At 28.1% G+C, this 17394-nt stretch overlaps 1 protein-coding gene across 1 annotated transcript in view; it reads right to left on the reverse strand.

The window, feature by feature from the left end:
* The window catches only part of LOC100214314 (rabphilin-1), an 85235-nt gene extending 73513 nt beyond the window's left edge, over positions 1-11722 (reverse strand). The window contains exons 1-2 of the mRNA XM_065807015.1: positions 11511-11722; positions 9929-10063 (exon numbers count right to left, since the gene is read on the reverse strand). Coding sequence (XP_065663087.1) covers positions 9929-10063; positions 11511-11590 — 215 coding nt within the window. The 5' untranslated portion in view covers positions 11591-11722. The remainder of the gene's footprint in view (positions 1-9928; positions 10064-11510) is intronic.
* Positions 11723-17394: the final 5672 nt, after the last annotated feature.

Below are 17394 nucleotides of genomic sequence, written 5' to 3' on the forward strand. Positions count from 1 at the left end.
ACATATTCAAGAAAGCTTTCAATTCGGTCAAGAGAAGTTCAAGCTGGAATGAAGAGCATATTAACGGAGATTACGCCAAAACTAAAAAGTGCTGCATTTACTTCTGACTTTTGGACTTCTAGAGCTCAGGACAGCTAAATCTCTTGGACTTTTCATGCTATTGACGAAAATTGGAGACTACATCACTGGACACCCCATGTCCAACAGTTCCCAGGCAGACACACTGGTATCTTAATTAAAGGAAAGCTGGATTCTTTCTTAGAAGAACTAAATTTGCCTGCTGATTTGCCAATGTACTGCGTGAACGACCAGGCAAGAAACATGAAACTTGCAGTCAAATTGTCAAAGCGCCTTGACCAATACTTGTGCAACAATCATATTTTGCAATGTGCAGTTCGAGACTCATTTGGAATGACTGCTGGAATGGATGATGCGTTGCAAACATGCAAACTCACCAGTCAACAGTTGCAGCTGAGTTGTTTAAATCAGAATCAGACGCTCAAGGAATCAATTTTAGGCAGTTACGCCAATCTGTTGACACAAGATGGAATAGTGAACTGGATTGCATGGCTTCTGTCCTACATCTAAAGAGTGCAATTATCAGCTTATGTGCAAATGAAGATATTTTTTCTTCAAAGACCATCAGTGCATCACAGTGGAAATCAATCGAGGGAGCAGTAGAAATATTGGCACCACTTAAAGAAGCTACAGAAACGTGGTCGGCTGAGTCTATTCCAACAATTAACACTGTCGCCGATTCTCTTTATTTAATCCATGAAAAAATTGATCAATTTATTGAGACGGATGGAAAAAATGGCTACGATGTCTTGTATGCAAAAAACTTGAAAAGCTGCATTGAGAAACAATTTCCTCTTTGTCACACTGGAAACTTATTGAGTGCTGCAGCAAACTACTTAAATCCTGCTTTAAAGGAACTTCACTTAAAGCTCTTCAAAAAATTTCAAACAACAAAAGAATGGTTAGCCTCACAGGTTAAGGATAATGTTGAGTGCCAACCTGTTGCCAGAGTCCTTTCAGCAGATTTGTCCCCTAATTTAAAACTGAAGTGCAAGTTAAACACGTCAGACTTGAAACACAAGAGCCAACATCTGAACTGAATCCTACTTTGAGCGAAATGTGCCAGTATGAATATCTCCCTGATGCCAAAAAGACTTTCCGATTCTTGATTGGTGGAAATTGCATTCAAATACATTGTCAGAACTCTCTTCATGAGCTAGACAAATTTTAGCTATTCCAGCTGTTCAACTAAATCAGAGAGAGTTTTTAGCTCAGGTGGAAATGTTGTCCGATCATCCAGACACAACTTACACCCAGAAAAAGTAGAACAAATCATCTTAATCAGAGAAAACATTGTCTTGTTGGAAAAGTTTGGCAAAAAAAATTCTGAATTAATATTTGAAAAAGTTGTTTACATTTGACAAATGTCATTTGTGTCTATTTGTCAAAACCATGTTTACATTTTTTTTTTTTTACTTGAATTTTAATAAATTTGTTTTCAAAAATTGTTAAATTTCTTATCGTGTCTTGTTCTTGGTCTCACGAGAAGTACTAACTTCTCATCTCAGTCTCGTCTTGGTTTGAAAAATCCTAGTCTTGCTCATGGTTACCTTAACCTCTCCACATCTATCTAATGCACAATAAAACTTATCAGTTATTACCGCTAACAAGTCAGCAGCAGAACGATAAGATTGAAAGTCATATTGATGATCAGAAAGTAAGTTATTAGATTCAAGGAAGAGATAAAGTATTTGTTAATTAAAGACTCAAAAACTTTGCTTATGATAGGAAGAAGACTAATAAGACAGTAGTTAGACAAGTCAGATCGCTCTCCAGAATTTTTAAAAATAGGGATAACAGATGCCGCTTTCCAGCAGACTGGAAAACAAGACTTTGATAAGCACTTGTTAAATGTTCTGAAAGTGTAGACAACAGCTGTGGAGAACATTTCTGCAAGACTATAACAGTTATATTGTCCGGACCACAAGCTGTAGTAAGCAGTGTCTAAGCAGGAAATCTCTTTAGAACCAGAAGCTGGAGTGATACGAATGTCAAGCAATGGATCAACCTGTTTGTCAGCTATATCGGGTAAGATGTGATTTGTGAAACAAAGAGATGCGATTGATGAAAAGCTCTTAGCAAATGATTCAGCTTTGTCTTTAGGTGAGGTAACAAAATCTGATCCATGCAAGAGTGGAGGAATAACAGATTTGCTCTTATTATAGACGCTGTTAAAGATTCTCCAGAAGTTTCAGGCAATAGATATAGAAATAATGGTTTCAATTGTAAATTCCAGCAGCACAATGAGATGAAAACCAGGGAGAAGAGTAAGGCTTGACTTAGAACCGTTGAGAGGGAATGAAAGATTCCATGCCAGCCTTAATCCAAAAAGTTACAAAAGAAGCATATTTATCAGCAGGAAGACAAAAGATTTCTACCCAAGGGCCATCATAAAGAAAGACACAAATAATTTCCCTACCTCTTATAAACTGAACAAACTTTTTAAAAGAAATACTATTAGTAGATTATAGCTGTACAAAAAATTTATAAAGAAATATAAAGGCCATTATGTTGCATTGATTAATAAAAATAAAATTTTTAAAGAAAAAAATACTGATAATTAAAATTGAAACAAAAAAATGATTTCCCTATGAATGGCAAATGCTTATCAAAAAATATTATTAACAAATGCATTGTTTCCTCGCAAAATAACCCTGATAAACAATATATCTTTTAACCAACAGCAAATGGAAAAAATGTTACTCCAACTACAAACAATCTTTTGAGCATAAAAAAATTCAAAATTACGTCTAATCTATTTGACAATTTAACAAAATATATTAACTTCAAATTAAACTGGTCTATTCTAAAAACTGCACCTGCCTATAATAATATTTCCAAAAACTAATTTACTAAACAAAAAAAATAATAATTTACTAAACAAAAAATTTGAATTCATTTCTAAATGCAGGCATGAAAACAAATACTTTTTTAAAAATTATAAAAAAAAGGATAAACTAAAATTGTCCTAATTCTAAAGAATTCTTTTTCACAACTAGCCAATGGAACTTGCTAGTTGAAACATAACTACAGTTTTTATAAAATTGATAATAATCATTCCCATCTTTCTGTGAAATATTTTTCTATAACTTGAGTTTTTTCATATTTAGACATTATTCCTGATAAAACTGCTGAAGGCGAAACAGACTGTAGAAGATATTTAGATAAGTTATTTACTAATTTATATATGTCCATATATATACATACATACATATATATATATATATATATATATATATATATATATATATATATATATATATATATATATATATATATATATATATATACATATATATATATATATATATATATATATATATATATATATATATATATATATAATTATGAATTTCCTAAATATTGAACACTTTTCAACGAACAAGAATTTTGTATTATTTTAATACAACACTAAATCAAACGATATATATATATATATATATATATATATTTATATTTATATTTATATTTATATATATATATATATATATATATATATATATATATATATATATATATATATATATATATATATATATATTAGGCCATCCCATTTTGACCCTCATGATCGAATTTTATTTCACGGAGTGTCTCAAAATGCTCTTAAGGTGTTGGTTTGTTAATGAATTTTTTTTTTTTTATTCTGGATGAGTATTTATACACACGCCATTCGTTTAAAGTTTAACTTTTTTAAATTTTTTGAGTTTTTATGGGAGTTTCAAATGATCAGCACAAATAGAAATTTATAAACCTTTAACAATTTAATTGCGTCAATACAAAGAATAGAAGGTTTTTTATCCATACCGATTGTGCGCATTTTTATTATTATCATATTTGTTACCAGGTGGTACTTTAGAAACGCAAAAATCGGGTAATATTTAAAAAAAAAAATGCAGTTTAGAAATTAATTGTTTATCGAGCTACTTAGCAATTTTTAATTTTAAAAAATCTATTATTTCCACCTCAAGTAAGTTTATTATAACAACATAACATAATAATGTATGTTATATTTTATAATTATAGTTAAACAAATTAGGTTATTTAAACATTTATAATATTTTAAATAAACTTTAAAAAAATTTTAAACTTCATACAATTATGAAAATGTTTATAGTGTTATAAAACAATGATTAACATTATGAAATTTTGTTTTAAAGCTAGCTATGACAACAAAAGTATCTGAGGTGTATCCCTGTCCCAAGAAGGGGTTTAAAAAAAGAAGATCAAACTGCAAGAACATGTTCCTAGTTAACCTCACTCTGGATAGAATGGAAACAAACCAGCTACCCCTAAGGATTCATGTTATCCAATGCTACTTATTTTGAAGAGAACAATTTCCAAAGAAAGCACTAAAGGATCTCGTCGCTTGTCATTTAATGTCCAAAACTTTCCAGTAAGCTTTTAGCTTTAGAAACCAATAGATAAGAATGTTACTTCATGTTTTATGTCAAATATAGTAAAGACAATTTAATAAGTTATGTTTTTAATTTACGTAAGTTCTTCATAGATTAAAATGCATAACAAACAATGAATTTTGCAATGTCAGTTGTATCCTTTCCCGAATCTTAATTCCTTGGAGAAAGACTGGCTTCAAAGTCATCAGTGACAAAAGGATGATGTATTATGTCAAGAATTATGTAGAAAAGTACATAGTATTGAAGAAATCCCAGAAAAAAATTGGAATTGTTTATCATGAGACAAGAAATAAATTTGAGAAATCAATGACAGGTAGGGGATAAATATTATATTTTAACATTTTCTAGTCTCACAGCCAGTACTAAGCTAATTTATCGTGAAGTAGATAGTTTACTTTTTCTTGATCTTACCTAATAAAATTAAATTTAAAGGATTGTTTTGGGCTGGAGAAGACATTACGCTTCTTGAACGTAGTTTAAAGACTGATAGGCTAAGACTGGTAGCAGATAAGATTAAAGATTTAACCTTCATACAGGACCAGCTAAATTGCAGAAAGATGGTGATTGGAGGGTTGGACGGTCGGTTTGTAGATGTTAGTAATAGATCTGCATCAAGAAATAACTCTAAAACCTCTGGTATAGTTAAAAAAAACTTTCCATGATTTATCCGGATTTTCCTCTGAAAGTAAAATGATTACTGATGACTCTAATGATGCATGTTCCGAAAATGATTTTAAGATTGGTAACACATGCCGGTGGAGATATAGAAAATGTAACATTATCCCACAGCTCAACTCACAGGATTTTTGATACAATAATAAGAAAAGATGCTGGTGTTCTTAGAGCAAACATAACCACTATGGTTAAGAAGAGCAACAAACCCATCATTGTGCATTTTGATGGCAAAATTATCAAAGATAATACGGGTAGCATAGATGAGACAAAAGACCGAATTTGTGTGCTTATAAGGCATGACAATCAGTCCCATCTGTTAGGCACTCCAGGGTTGGAACATGGCAGTGGTGAGGCTCAGTTCACAACAAATCAAAATCTATTAGATTCTTTTGATCTAGGGCAGTTCATCCATGGAGTTTGTTTTGATACCACTGCTTCAAACACTGGCTATTTAAAAAGAGCTTGTGCAAGATTAGCTAATTTTCATGGCCAACCATTGCTCTTGTCAGCCTGCCGCCATCATGTAGGAGAGCTCCATATAAAACACTTTTGCAATAAAGTTGCAATAAACAAATCTGTTGGACCGGAGAATCAACTATTTAAATCTCTAAAGCAGAACTGGCATGGTATTGATGCAAACAATGAGAAGATGCTGTTGAAATTTAATCACCAGAATGTTAAGGGTACCTGGTTGGAGAAGCAGGCTCTATTGGCGCTCAAAACTTGCAGGGACCTGATAGATAAAAACAAGTTAAGAAATAGTCAAGTAAGGTTAAAATAAAGCAATATATTACTTTAAAACAACTTTATACCAAAATAGAAAAAAGAAACATAAAAGTTTCTAATTAAATTGTAAATTATATACATTTAGACTTTTAAGAAGCGCAAAGATTATTGTGAACTGGCAGGGCTTGCAGTTATGTTCCTTGAAGAAGATCAGACAGTTAGATATAAAATTCACAAAACTAGAGCTATTTCACACGCCAGGTTCATGGCAAAGGCATTGTACTAAATGAAGTTCAATTTTTTTTTTTTTTTTTTTTTTTTTTTTTGTTATTCACCTCCTCAAGGCCAAGAAGGCCACTACAGATGAGGAGGCTACTTAATAGTGGTTATAACCCTCTCTCAACTCTATAACTCCGAAACACGAACTTCTTCTCCCTAAGATCAGACAGGTTCTTTTTCTGAGTGATAAAATTGTCAAAGAGATCAACAGAATGGCTGACTACATTTCTCATTTCTGGGCATCGTGGTTTTTGACCCGCGAGTTTTCTGATTCTGCAGCTTTCAAAGTAAAACTTAATTTCCTAAACATTTATATATTAGTCTCATAATTTAAGAATAATTTGTTTCAAAAAAAGACCAACTAAATTATTTTAGAATAATGACATAAATAAATGACACTTATTACATTAGATGTTAGACATGTCATTATCAACCTTACTTACTATCTATATTGCATTATTTTTAACTCACACTCTTAGGATCAACAAAACTATTGGCAGATGTGCCATTACAATGCGTATGAGCCTGCCGCAGAAGTGGTATTAAAATCATGGCGAAACCATGTGGTATTTGGATCCATCAACCGTGGTGCTGGCGCTAGCATGTTCTAATAAAGATCACTACATCGAAATGGAAAAGATGGCAAAAGTTCTTTATTCAACCCAACGGAGTGGCATTAAAAATGTAAAAACAGGTAGAACCAAAGCTAAAATCCCTTCTGATAGCAGTTTTCTGTTTAATACAGACCAACCACCAGGTCATATTCCTGGTTAATTTTTGATATCCTAGGTCATACTTCTGAAAAATGTCTATGGATGAAACTCCCTCAGATTTTTTGGAAAGAATTTCCAGGATACAATGAGTTTCAAAGCTTTGTAAAATCTGTCGAAGTTGTTAATAACTCATCAGAACGTGGAACCTGGAAAACTCATTCAAGATAATGTAGAGCGTGCAAAGAGCGAGGAAAAACTTCAGAACCTTCTCCAAATGAAAAACTCTTGGAAAAAGCCATTTTAAAAGACAAAGAATGGATACAAGGAGTCAGTTACAACGTCTGTTCCCTCGCTACTGGCTGTGAGTTAATAATTCAAAACCTTTCCAATATTTCTAATAATTTGAATTATCTTACTGTAGACTCTAAACCTTGAAAATGTATTTTAAAAAAATTTAAATTATGAATTTTCTAGAAATACTTGTCTTAAGGGAAAGAATTTATTATATATATATAATAAATATAATACCAGCTATGGCAGTACTTAGAGTTCTTACTTTAATATCAGAGGTCCGAGGATTGATGCCGGTTTAGTCATATAAACGACATTTACTAATAAAAATTTTCCTGCGGTGCTCTGTGATGAGCACTTAAAACTTAATGAGAATTTAAAATAACACACAAAATCTGAGTAGATATTTTCTGAAATATATCAACACATTTTGATCTAGTTAAATCTACAGCAAAATATTTAAAGTCCTATAACAAATCTTTTGGGGGTAACCATTTTGAGTTTGACTTTGTTTGATCTTAGGTTCCAATACAAGTAATTTTTTTTAAAACATTATCATTTGATACCAATAAGAAGTAAAATAAAATGAATATTGCACCATGACTGAAAATGACCTCATAGATTAACAAAAAGGCACTTTGAAATAACACAAATGTTGATTTTTCTATCAAAATCAGTGAACGGTAGGCATTATATATTTCTTAACTCGATAAGCACAGTGTTTTTTTTGGTATAGGAACACATGAAGAGAATATAAACGAAAAAATTAACTGGATTCGACATCAGAATCAATTCGCATTGTTGTGTTAAAAACTGCTCAACTTTGGTCAAAAATTGCCTAGTGCGTAACTTCGAACGACCGGCGCGAATACTTCTAACAAGAAAAAATAAAAAATAAAAAAATTTGACATATAAATATGACCTCTACACCACTCATTAGCAACTCCGCATGTAATTTGGTTGTCAAAAAAAAATTATGGGATAGCCTAATATATATATATATACATACATATATATATATATATATATATATATATATATATATATATATATATATATATATATATATATATATATATATATATATATATATATATATATATATATATATATATATATATATATATATATATATATATACAACCCTTAGATGTTGTCCGAAAGTTTTTTCGATATTTTGTTGACAAAAAGTAAAAATTAAAATGCAAGACCGGAATTTTTTTTTTTTAATAATGATAGACTGCCTGCCCTAACCAAACCCTCAGTCGATGTAGCAGCACTCCCTTGCGGGTCAGGCTATTTGTCAGTCGATGTAGCAGCACTCCCTTGCGAGTCAGGCTATTTGTCAGTCGATGTAGCAGCACTCCCTTGCGAGTCAGGCTATTTGTCAGTCAATGTAGCAGCACTCCCTTGCGAGTCAGGCTATAAGATAGTCGATGTAGCAACACTCCGCGCATGATTTTCAGTAAAAAAAATAAAAATAAAAACATTTTAATAAAAAAAATAAAAATAAAAACATTTTATTAAAAAAAATTAAATAAAAACATTGTTTATATTGTTAAAAACATTCACATTGTTTTTAAAACATTCTGGTCAATTAAATTTGCGTTTTTGTGGTTTTTTTAAAAAACGATTAATTTGTAATTAAATTAATGGTTTTTACTTTCGTCCAACACGGAAATGTTGGACGAAAGTTAAAAGTAATTAAAAGTGACGTATATGTTGGCGTAAGAATCACTTTTTTCCTTCCGCTCTTCCCAAAGCCAACAAACTATAGATCTATAGATATATATGTATATATATATATATATATATATATATATATATATATATATATATATATATATATATATATATATATATATATATATATATATATATATATATATATATATATATATATATATATATATATATATATATATATATATATATATATATATATATATATATATATATATATATATATATATATATATATATATATATATATATATATATATATATATATATATATATATATAGGCGACATTAAGAAGCATTATGCAGCTAGCATTTTACGAACAAAATGGCAATTTCCATACACACTCAGCAGTTTTACATTAAGCAAAAACTTTTTAATTTTGTAATATTTAAATTATCTTTTAATACTGTTTATGTGACATTTATTCAAAAATTAGTAGGTTGTGAAAAAAAGGATTTAACCCCAACTGTGAATTTTTTTATTAAAGAAACTGATTATTTTTTGCAATTTTTTTTTTTCAATTATAAAATAGACTATAGATTAAATATGATTTTAAAAATTTAAATTTAGTTTTAAAGGAATATAAAATACACAAGATATTTATTAAAGAAATTTTTTCTTATCATCTGCTAACTAATTCATTAAGTAAAACATAAAACGTAAACCTTTTTATTGTAGATTAAAGTATTAGAAAGCAAATATAAAACTTTTTTTTTATGAAAAAGGGAGAAGTGTTTTTATTTGAAAGAATTTTTCACAAATGCATTTAAAACTTTTTGTTTCTATTAATTCAATATCGTGAAAAGTTCTTTTGATGTCATTTATTTATAAGCATAAATTGTGTTTATGAATACCTTATTGGTTACTAAAAATCTATAAATTGTTTATTATCTATTAATAACCTTTATTATATCAATATTGATTATATTGAAATAATTTTAAAGTGTTTTAATTTTTTTTTAAAGTAAGTGATAAAACTGATAAAAAATTAAATTTTTTTATAATACCCAATCCGAAGTTCTTCTTGCTTTTGCTTGGCATCTCTTCGGCTCATAACATCTGATAAAATAAGAAATTCTTCTTCTGTTAAGACTTCTCCCTTACGAGAATAACCTTTATAACTAGACCATCCTGTATCCAACCTATTTTGAACCAATCAAAAATGTACACAATACAATTTAAAAGTATATAAAACAAAGTTTATCAAAAAGTTTTAATAAAAAAATAAAAATATAATTCAGCTCTTCATTGATGTATAAATACATCAATGAAGATTACAAGAACCTGTCTAAGTTTAAAAAAGATTTAATAATGAGGTTCTCACTGTTCTGCAATAACAACAAAGAGGAGTATTGTTGCTTACAAATAAAAAAATTAAATAGATAGCCACTTTACAAATAGTTTGCTAGCACGGTTCCTAGGTGGTTTAGGATTAGAGTGCATTATTATATGCAACATGCAGGTGATGAGTCTTTTTGCAGTAGAGGACTGTAAGTAGAACTGCAGTATTAAACAACCTGATCTTCATTTGATGTTAGCTTTATCATACAGAGATCGTATTTGTTTTAATATATCTTTGTCGTCATGTGTGTCGTTTGAGATAACATGACCCAGGTATTTGTATTGAGCAGTGTACAAAAGAACCATGTTAGCTAATGTATAACAAGAGCTTTTAACTTGGGATTCATAACTTTTAAATTATTCTAGACTTATTATTGCTAAAAACTTAAGAAAATATCATCAGCATAAAAAAGATGGTTATTGAGAGATGGACCCAAATTTCACCTAATAAAATTATTTTTATTATCACCTCAAAAAGTTATTTGCATTTTTAATAGTGTTATACCTGATCAATTCCTTAAATTATTTAAAAGTTAAGTGAGTATAAAATCATTTAGATAAAATTAAAAAAAAGAGAGAAAAAGCCAGAATAATGATTAAAAAACTGGAAAAACTTGGCAATTCAGAGATTAAGGGTATTGATGCTACTGCTATATCCAATTCAATGCCATCAAAACACATGAAATGTAGAAGTCAGTTGCATGATTTTTTTAGTACTAAAAAAACCTTAAATATAATTGAGAGCATTAAATTTAAGTTTCTAGAACTTTTCAAACCAAGCTACATTGAACCAAGAAACTAAGTAGAGACTGGTTGAATCTGCTGGTTAATAATATAATAGTATTCTATAATGATTTAACTGCTGCAATTACAAAAGAAGTTAAAAAAAAGACCTTTGCCAAGATGGTTGGTTAAGTTTAAATTATTGGTTTAGTTCAGCAAAATCAATGGTCATTTTTCTTATGACAAAAAAATAACTTATTTGCAAATTATCTGTATAAATAATTTTTATCTAAAATATCTTTAAAAAAAATTTAATTTCTTATTCAAAACCGTTAATGAAACTATAACTATATTTTAAGTTAATTTTAATAAAAGTCAAAAAAGATTTAAAATTTAGGTTCGTTTTTTAAAGCCAACCCAAAGGTAAATTTAATTTTAACTTAATTTTCATAAGTTTTAGCTTAATTTGATAAATTTAATTAATGCATGAACTAAAAAATAGAAATTAAACATATTTAAGTTTACCTTCCTCTTAAAGCAAGCTGTCGATCATCTGGGATTGTCCAGCGATCATCTCCATCAATTGAAAGCTCAACCATTCTCATCAACAAAACACATTATATTTTGTACACCAAGGAAACAATATCATAAACTTTTTTTAAACAAAAGTCGAAACACTTATAATATACAATAATAGCTTTTAAAAACAAGAAATATAAACTTTTTATCAATTTTCTATAAAATATGAAAAAAAATGTAGAATATAAATTTTTTAATTTAGAAATTTTTAAAAATTCATCATTTAAACTTTTTACTGTAATACTAATTTTTACTATATTATCTATATTTTATTCATTTTTCATATAAAGTATAATCATATTAAAGTAAATTCAAACTCATAAATTTTTAATTTTATACATTCAATAAAGCCATTTTAGAAGTAAAACAAAAGAGCATTTTCTGTTGTCATATAAAAACTAAATTTATACATATAACAACATAATTTATACATATAGCAACATAACTTATCAATACAAGAAAAAAAATAAGTCTGTCAATAACTAATAAAACTATATATAGTTATAATATATATATATATATATATATATATATATATATATATATATATATATATACATATATATATACATATATATATATATATATATATATATATATATATATATATATATATATATATATATATATATATACATATATATATATATATATATATATATATATATATATATATATATATATATATATATATATATATATATATATATATATAAACACACACATAAATATTTATAAACTGTACTGTTTTCTAGTTATTTAGTATAAATATACCTCTATTTAACTCACAAAATTATTGACAATAAAATAAAAGAACCAAATTCTATAATCTAAAGATCTCAGCAGATTACACAAAACTAATAGCTTTTATGCATAAAACTATTAACTTTTTTTGTAACCTGCTGAGAAACACAAGCACGTTGACATCAAAAATTATACTTTTTCGCCACGTCTGTATATCCATGCATTTATATAAGTATACAAATATATATATATATATATATATATATATATATATATATATATATATATATATATATATATATATATATATATATATATATATATATATATATATATATATATTAAGTTAAACACGCCCAAAGTAAAGCCATTTATTATATTGCATTCATTTATTATATTGCCATAATTTAAGTCTACTGCTTCAGTTTTTGTTTAAAGCACCTGTTACCATGGTTTTGTTTTTTTTGTTTTGTTTTGTTGTTTTATTCAACTACAACAGCGTACGAACCTATTTAACTTTTCGTATTACTTGAACCTGTCAGCGTAAGACAATGAAGATAAATATGTACGCAGTTGTAGTTTGTTTTTAAAATAATTGATTTTTGATTATATACAACGTAATATTTAACCTCTCTTGCTTAGATCATCATCTTACATAAAATGCAGTTAAAAAAAAATTATTTTTAATTATTTTTTGATATTATTTTGATATTTTACGTCTGATGACAATTTGTGGAAAACAGATTGAAACATTTATTATAAAAGGATAAATAGTTTGTATGCCTCCGTAATTTATACTTTTATCCTAATTAGTTAAATAGTTTATATGCCGCCGTAATTTATACTTTCATCCTAATTAGTTACGACTTTAAAAGCAAGAGTAAACTTAGATATAAATAAAAAAACACGTCAATTAAGCGTAACAAGATTTGTTTAAAACTCGTATATTTTCAAGTCATCGTTAATTCTTCTTTTTGGAATTTAAATGAGTTTTCATTGGGTTCTTAAAAACAATATTCAAAAGTTTTATTTTTATCCGTTCAAAACAACGTTTACAAGAAATTAAATTATGCAAAAAAATATTAATAAGTTTATACACTTATATATCACAAATATTTTTCAAAAACCTCCGCAATTCTGAGCGGCTTTATCATCTTAAATTAAATTTAACGAACATAATAACAACCCAAGTTGTCATTGTAAGTTAGGATTTTCCTTTGGCTCAAATATTATAGGCAAAAATCTTTTTTTAGAGATGTAACGAATATTCGGCAACACTTATTATTATTACAACAATTATTTTGAGGGTTTCGGCCTGCTTCGTTGTAGTGCATAAGTCATCTACACTCTGGGCATTTATGAATAAGTTGTGTCACAGCACGCTATTTGGTTGAAAAGTATGAAACTTTTATGCATAACTACAGTTATGCATTAAAATTTCATAATTTTCAAACCATTCAGAAAAAGTCAAAAATAAACAGCACAGGTATATCTTGCACTACTGAGGTAATTTCAGAAAATGCTATAGATTGATTTAGCATAAAGAACTCTAAACTTATTAAAAATGATATTTTCATGACAACCTGAACTTAAAGAATGGTTTAACTTTAATGTGAAAGACGATTAAACGGTAGCCTTTTTTATTATGTCGCTGAATATTTGTGACATTTCTACAAAAAAGTTCTCATAACTGAAAATCAGTCGACTCATTTGTGTCAAATACCCGACTACTCGAAAATATTCCTTAAAAAAAGAAATAAAACTTGAAAACCGCTTTCTTTGAGGGGGTATGACAACCACACTTACTCTACTACCCCACCCACCCCTACACACATGCACACGCACAATATGTACAAAATCTATATATGTATCTGTATAATGTAATATAAGTAAATATATATATAAGTTATCTAATTACTTAATCTAAATAATGTGCAATATATATATATATATATATATATATATATATATATATATATATATATATATATATATATATATATATATATATATATATATATATATATATATATATATATATATATATATATATATATATATATATATATATATATACATTCTTTGATTTATATATATATATCTAGATTTGGGTAAAATGTTTAAAAAAAAAAACTCCCAAAGAATTTGAGCTCAACGGGACCCGTTATTCCTTACCCCCCCCCCCCTCCATCCTCCTCCTCCCCTAAACACTTATTTAGAAAAAAAATCTCAAAAACCTTCAAAAATCGCCGATTTCACAGGTTTAGGGGAGAAGTTTAATTACAAAATTTTTAAATTTTTTTCGGGTTGTTTATTTTTATTTTATATTTGAGGAAAAATACATGTATCATTTTTGTATTTTGAATTGAAAAAGTTACAATATTTGATGATAGTTTCATGTTATTGGATTAAATTTCAAGAGCAAATATTTTCAGATGTGTTCATGTTCATTTTCACCACTTCTCTTCCTTTTATCAAAAGAAGATAAGCTTTTGATAAATTTACTTTACGAAAGTTTGTTTGAACGTCTTCCAGGTGTTCTGAAAGCACCAAACTTTTTCAACAGTTAGCAATATATTCTGTTTATCTTCCTTATTGTTGTATCGGTGGATAAATTGTTGCATCATTCCAACAGATCTTCCTAAATGATCATTTACTACAATTAAAGATTTGGCAAAAAGTTTTTAAAAACAGATTGAGTAAACCAATACGCAGGGGGAGGCGAAGGCCAATCTTTTATTCTTTGCTCCTCTAATCCAATTCTATCAAACATAAGATATGAAAATTCATCAACCAGCAGATTCATCAACAAAAAGGATTTTCACTAATTTAGTTTCCCATTTTTGTTTTATTTTTATATCTATTTTTGATTTGTTTTTAGTATTGTACCAAGTTGAAATTGGCATTTTAAAAGTTAGAATTAAACTTTTGCAAAGTTTGCTTTCTCCTCAAATGATAAATCATCATCCAACAGAGCAAGAGGAATCATTGTTGAATCTAAATATCAACTATGTTCATATAGAGAGTTTAAAACTGCATTAACAGCATCTGGTTTGGCACAAAGTTTTCGGTACTGTTGCATTTGGTGTATTACTTTTATATCAAGAAAGGGAGCTCCAATAGCGTCATTAGCTTTTAAATACCATTTGGCATAAAAGCAAACTGTAAATTCACTTACTAGCCTCAATTTATCTTGAGTTAATTGTTCTTATTTACGAACTCAATTTGGCTGAATAAAAGCTGTAGCTTTAGGTAGTAAAGTGCTTTGGATAGGAACCTAGCATGATGAACTGCTCCGGGTTTTCTTATTGTTACTGAAGACAAAGAAAGGTAACTCACAACAAGTTCTGCAAGCGCCTTTCTATCTTCTCTGATAAAATCTTTATTTTATTTTCCCTTTGTAATATATTCTTGACAAAAATTTAAAGACTCTCGTGAAGCTTTTTCAAGAAAGGTTCCTATTACTGATTTCCAATCAAACTTTATTACTTCTGTTTGATTGTAATCAAAATAAGGACATTCAAAAACAGTTTTTAATTTTTTATACATAGAATTATCTTGTCCTGTGGAATGTTCATCTGAAACTGAATTACAAAAGTGAACCATTCTAAATTCACATACATGATTTTTGCATCCAATAAGTAAAAGATATTTGCCTATATTGTTGGATGTTCTTACTAAAGAACGTTTCTTTAACCCATTGTTACTTGCATTAGTATCAAAATATATTCCTTCGACTTTGGCTTCAAGGTTGTACTCCTTAAGAAAGTACATTATACAATTGCGCTGATCTTCACCAGAGTATGACGCTAAAGGAGGTACTTTAAGCAGGTGTGTCTCACCTTCAATATTTACAAGTACAGCAAGTCTATCAGTTTTAGTAATTTTTCTTTGCTTAATTCAATTAAATTTTTGCCATCAAAATGCACTATGCATGGGTATGGGTAAAATAAGTCAGGACAGGTCCGAGCTTTTTTCGGACAGGTCCGAACATTTGAGAATAAAAAAAACACTTTGGTAGATATTAGTTTAAAAGATATCTAATGTATTAAAGTTTTGAAGTAAAAGGTCGGCATGAGTTTTTGATTTACATTAGGAATTTATTTTACATTTATTTGTACTATCTCCGTCTCAGTATACTTTAGATAACTACGTTATACATCAAATACCTTTAAATATAAGAAAAGAAGAGAATTTTTTAATTGTCGCGGGAAAGTATAAGTTTAACTTTGTATTGTATGCCAATACTTTTTGATATTTTTGTGTTTTGTTTATTTATATGGACATTCCAAGAAATTTTCTTGTCAATAATTATCCCAGGAAATTTGTTTCAGTTCCTTTGCAGTTTATTTTCTTAATTTTTAGTAATGAAAGCATGCTTGGTATATTATTTTTCTGTTGGTTTGAATGAAACAAGATGTATTTTGTTTTTTCTGTATTTAAAGATAACTTATTTACTTTAAACCAGATGTTTAGGTTATCGTTCACAGATTTAACACTAAAAACCACTAAAGAAAATTTACATAATAAAGAACAAAATATTGAAACTCAACATTTATTATTTTCATCTATTTGTTTCTTTACAGTGGATATTTGGAATTAACCCGAAGATAAGAAAATCTTTCAAAAAAGCAGTTTACGCACCAGTCTTTACATCTCCAAAAAACTTAAATTACCAAAAAAAAAATCTTTAAATCGCTAAAAACTTACCACAAAAAACAACCTTTTAATCCTTCTAAAAAAAAATCTGCTCTTCCTATAAATACTTACCCATGTGTGTACAAACTTAAATGCTCCTGCAAAAAACGTCGACGAATCCAAATTAAAAATCTAATCTCCATCATCCAAAAAATACTTACGAAGTAAAATAGGAAAATTCAGCAAAAGCGGAACATTCAAAAAATTGCATTGGGGAACAAGTCTAACATATGTACGATTCAATTTAGGATGAGAACAAAAATCCGAACAATAAAATAATAAAATTCTTAGAAAAAAATCTGAAAAATCATTGTGAAGAGTGTATTTAAAAGGCTGGTGAAGTGGAAGATTTTAAGAATTGTTTGGCCCTAATTTTTAGAACTTTAAT

This window comes from Hydra vulgaris, chromosome 10 (genome assembly GCF_038396675.1).
Source record: "Hydra vulgaris chromosome 10, alternate assembly HydraT2T_AEP".
Taxonomy (NCBI): domain Eukaryota; kingdom Metazoa; phylum Cnidaria; class Hydrozoa; order Anthoathecata; family Hydridae; genus Hydra; species Hydra vulgaris.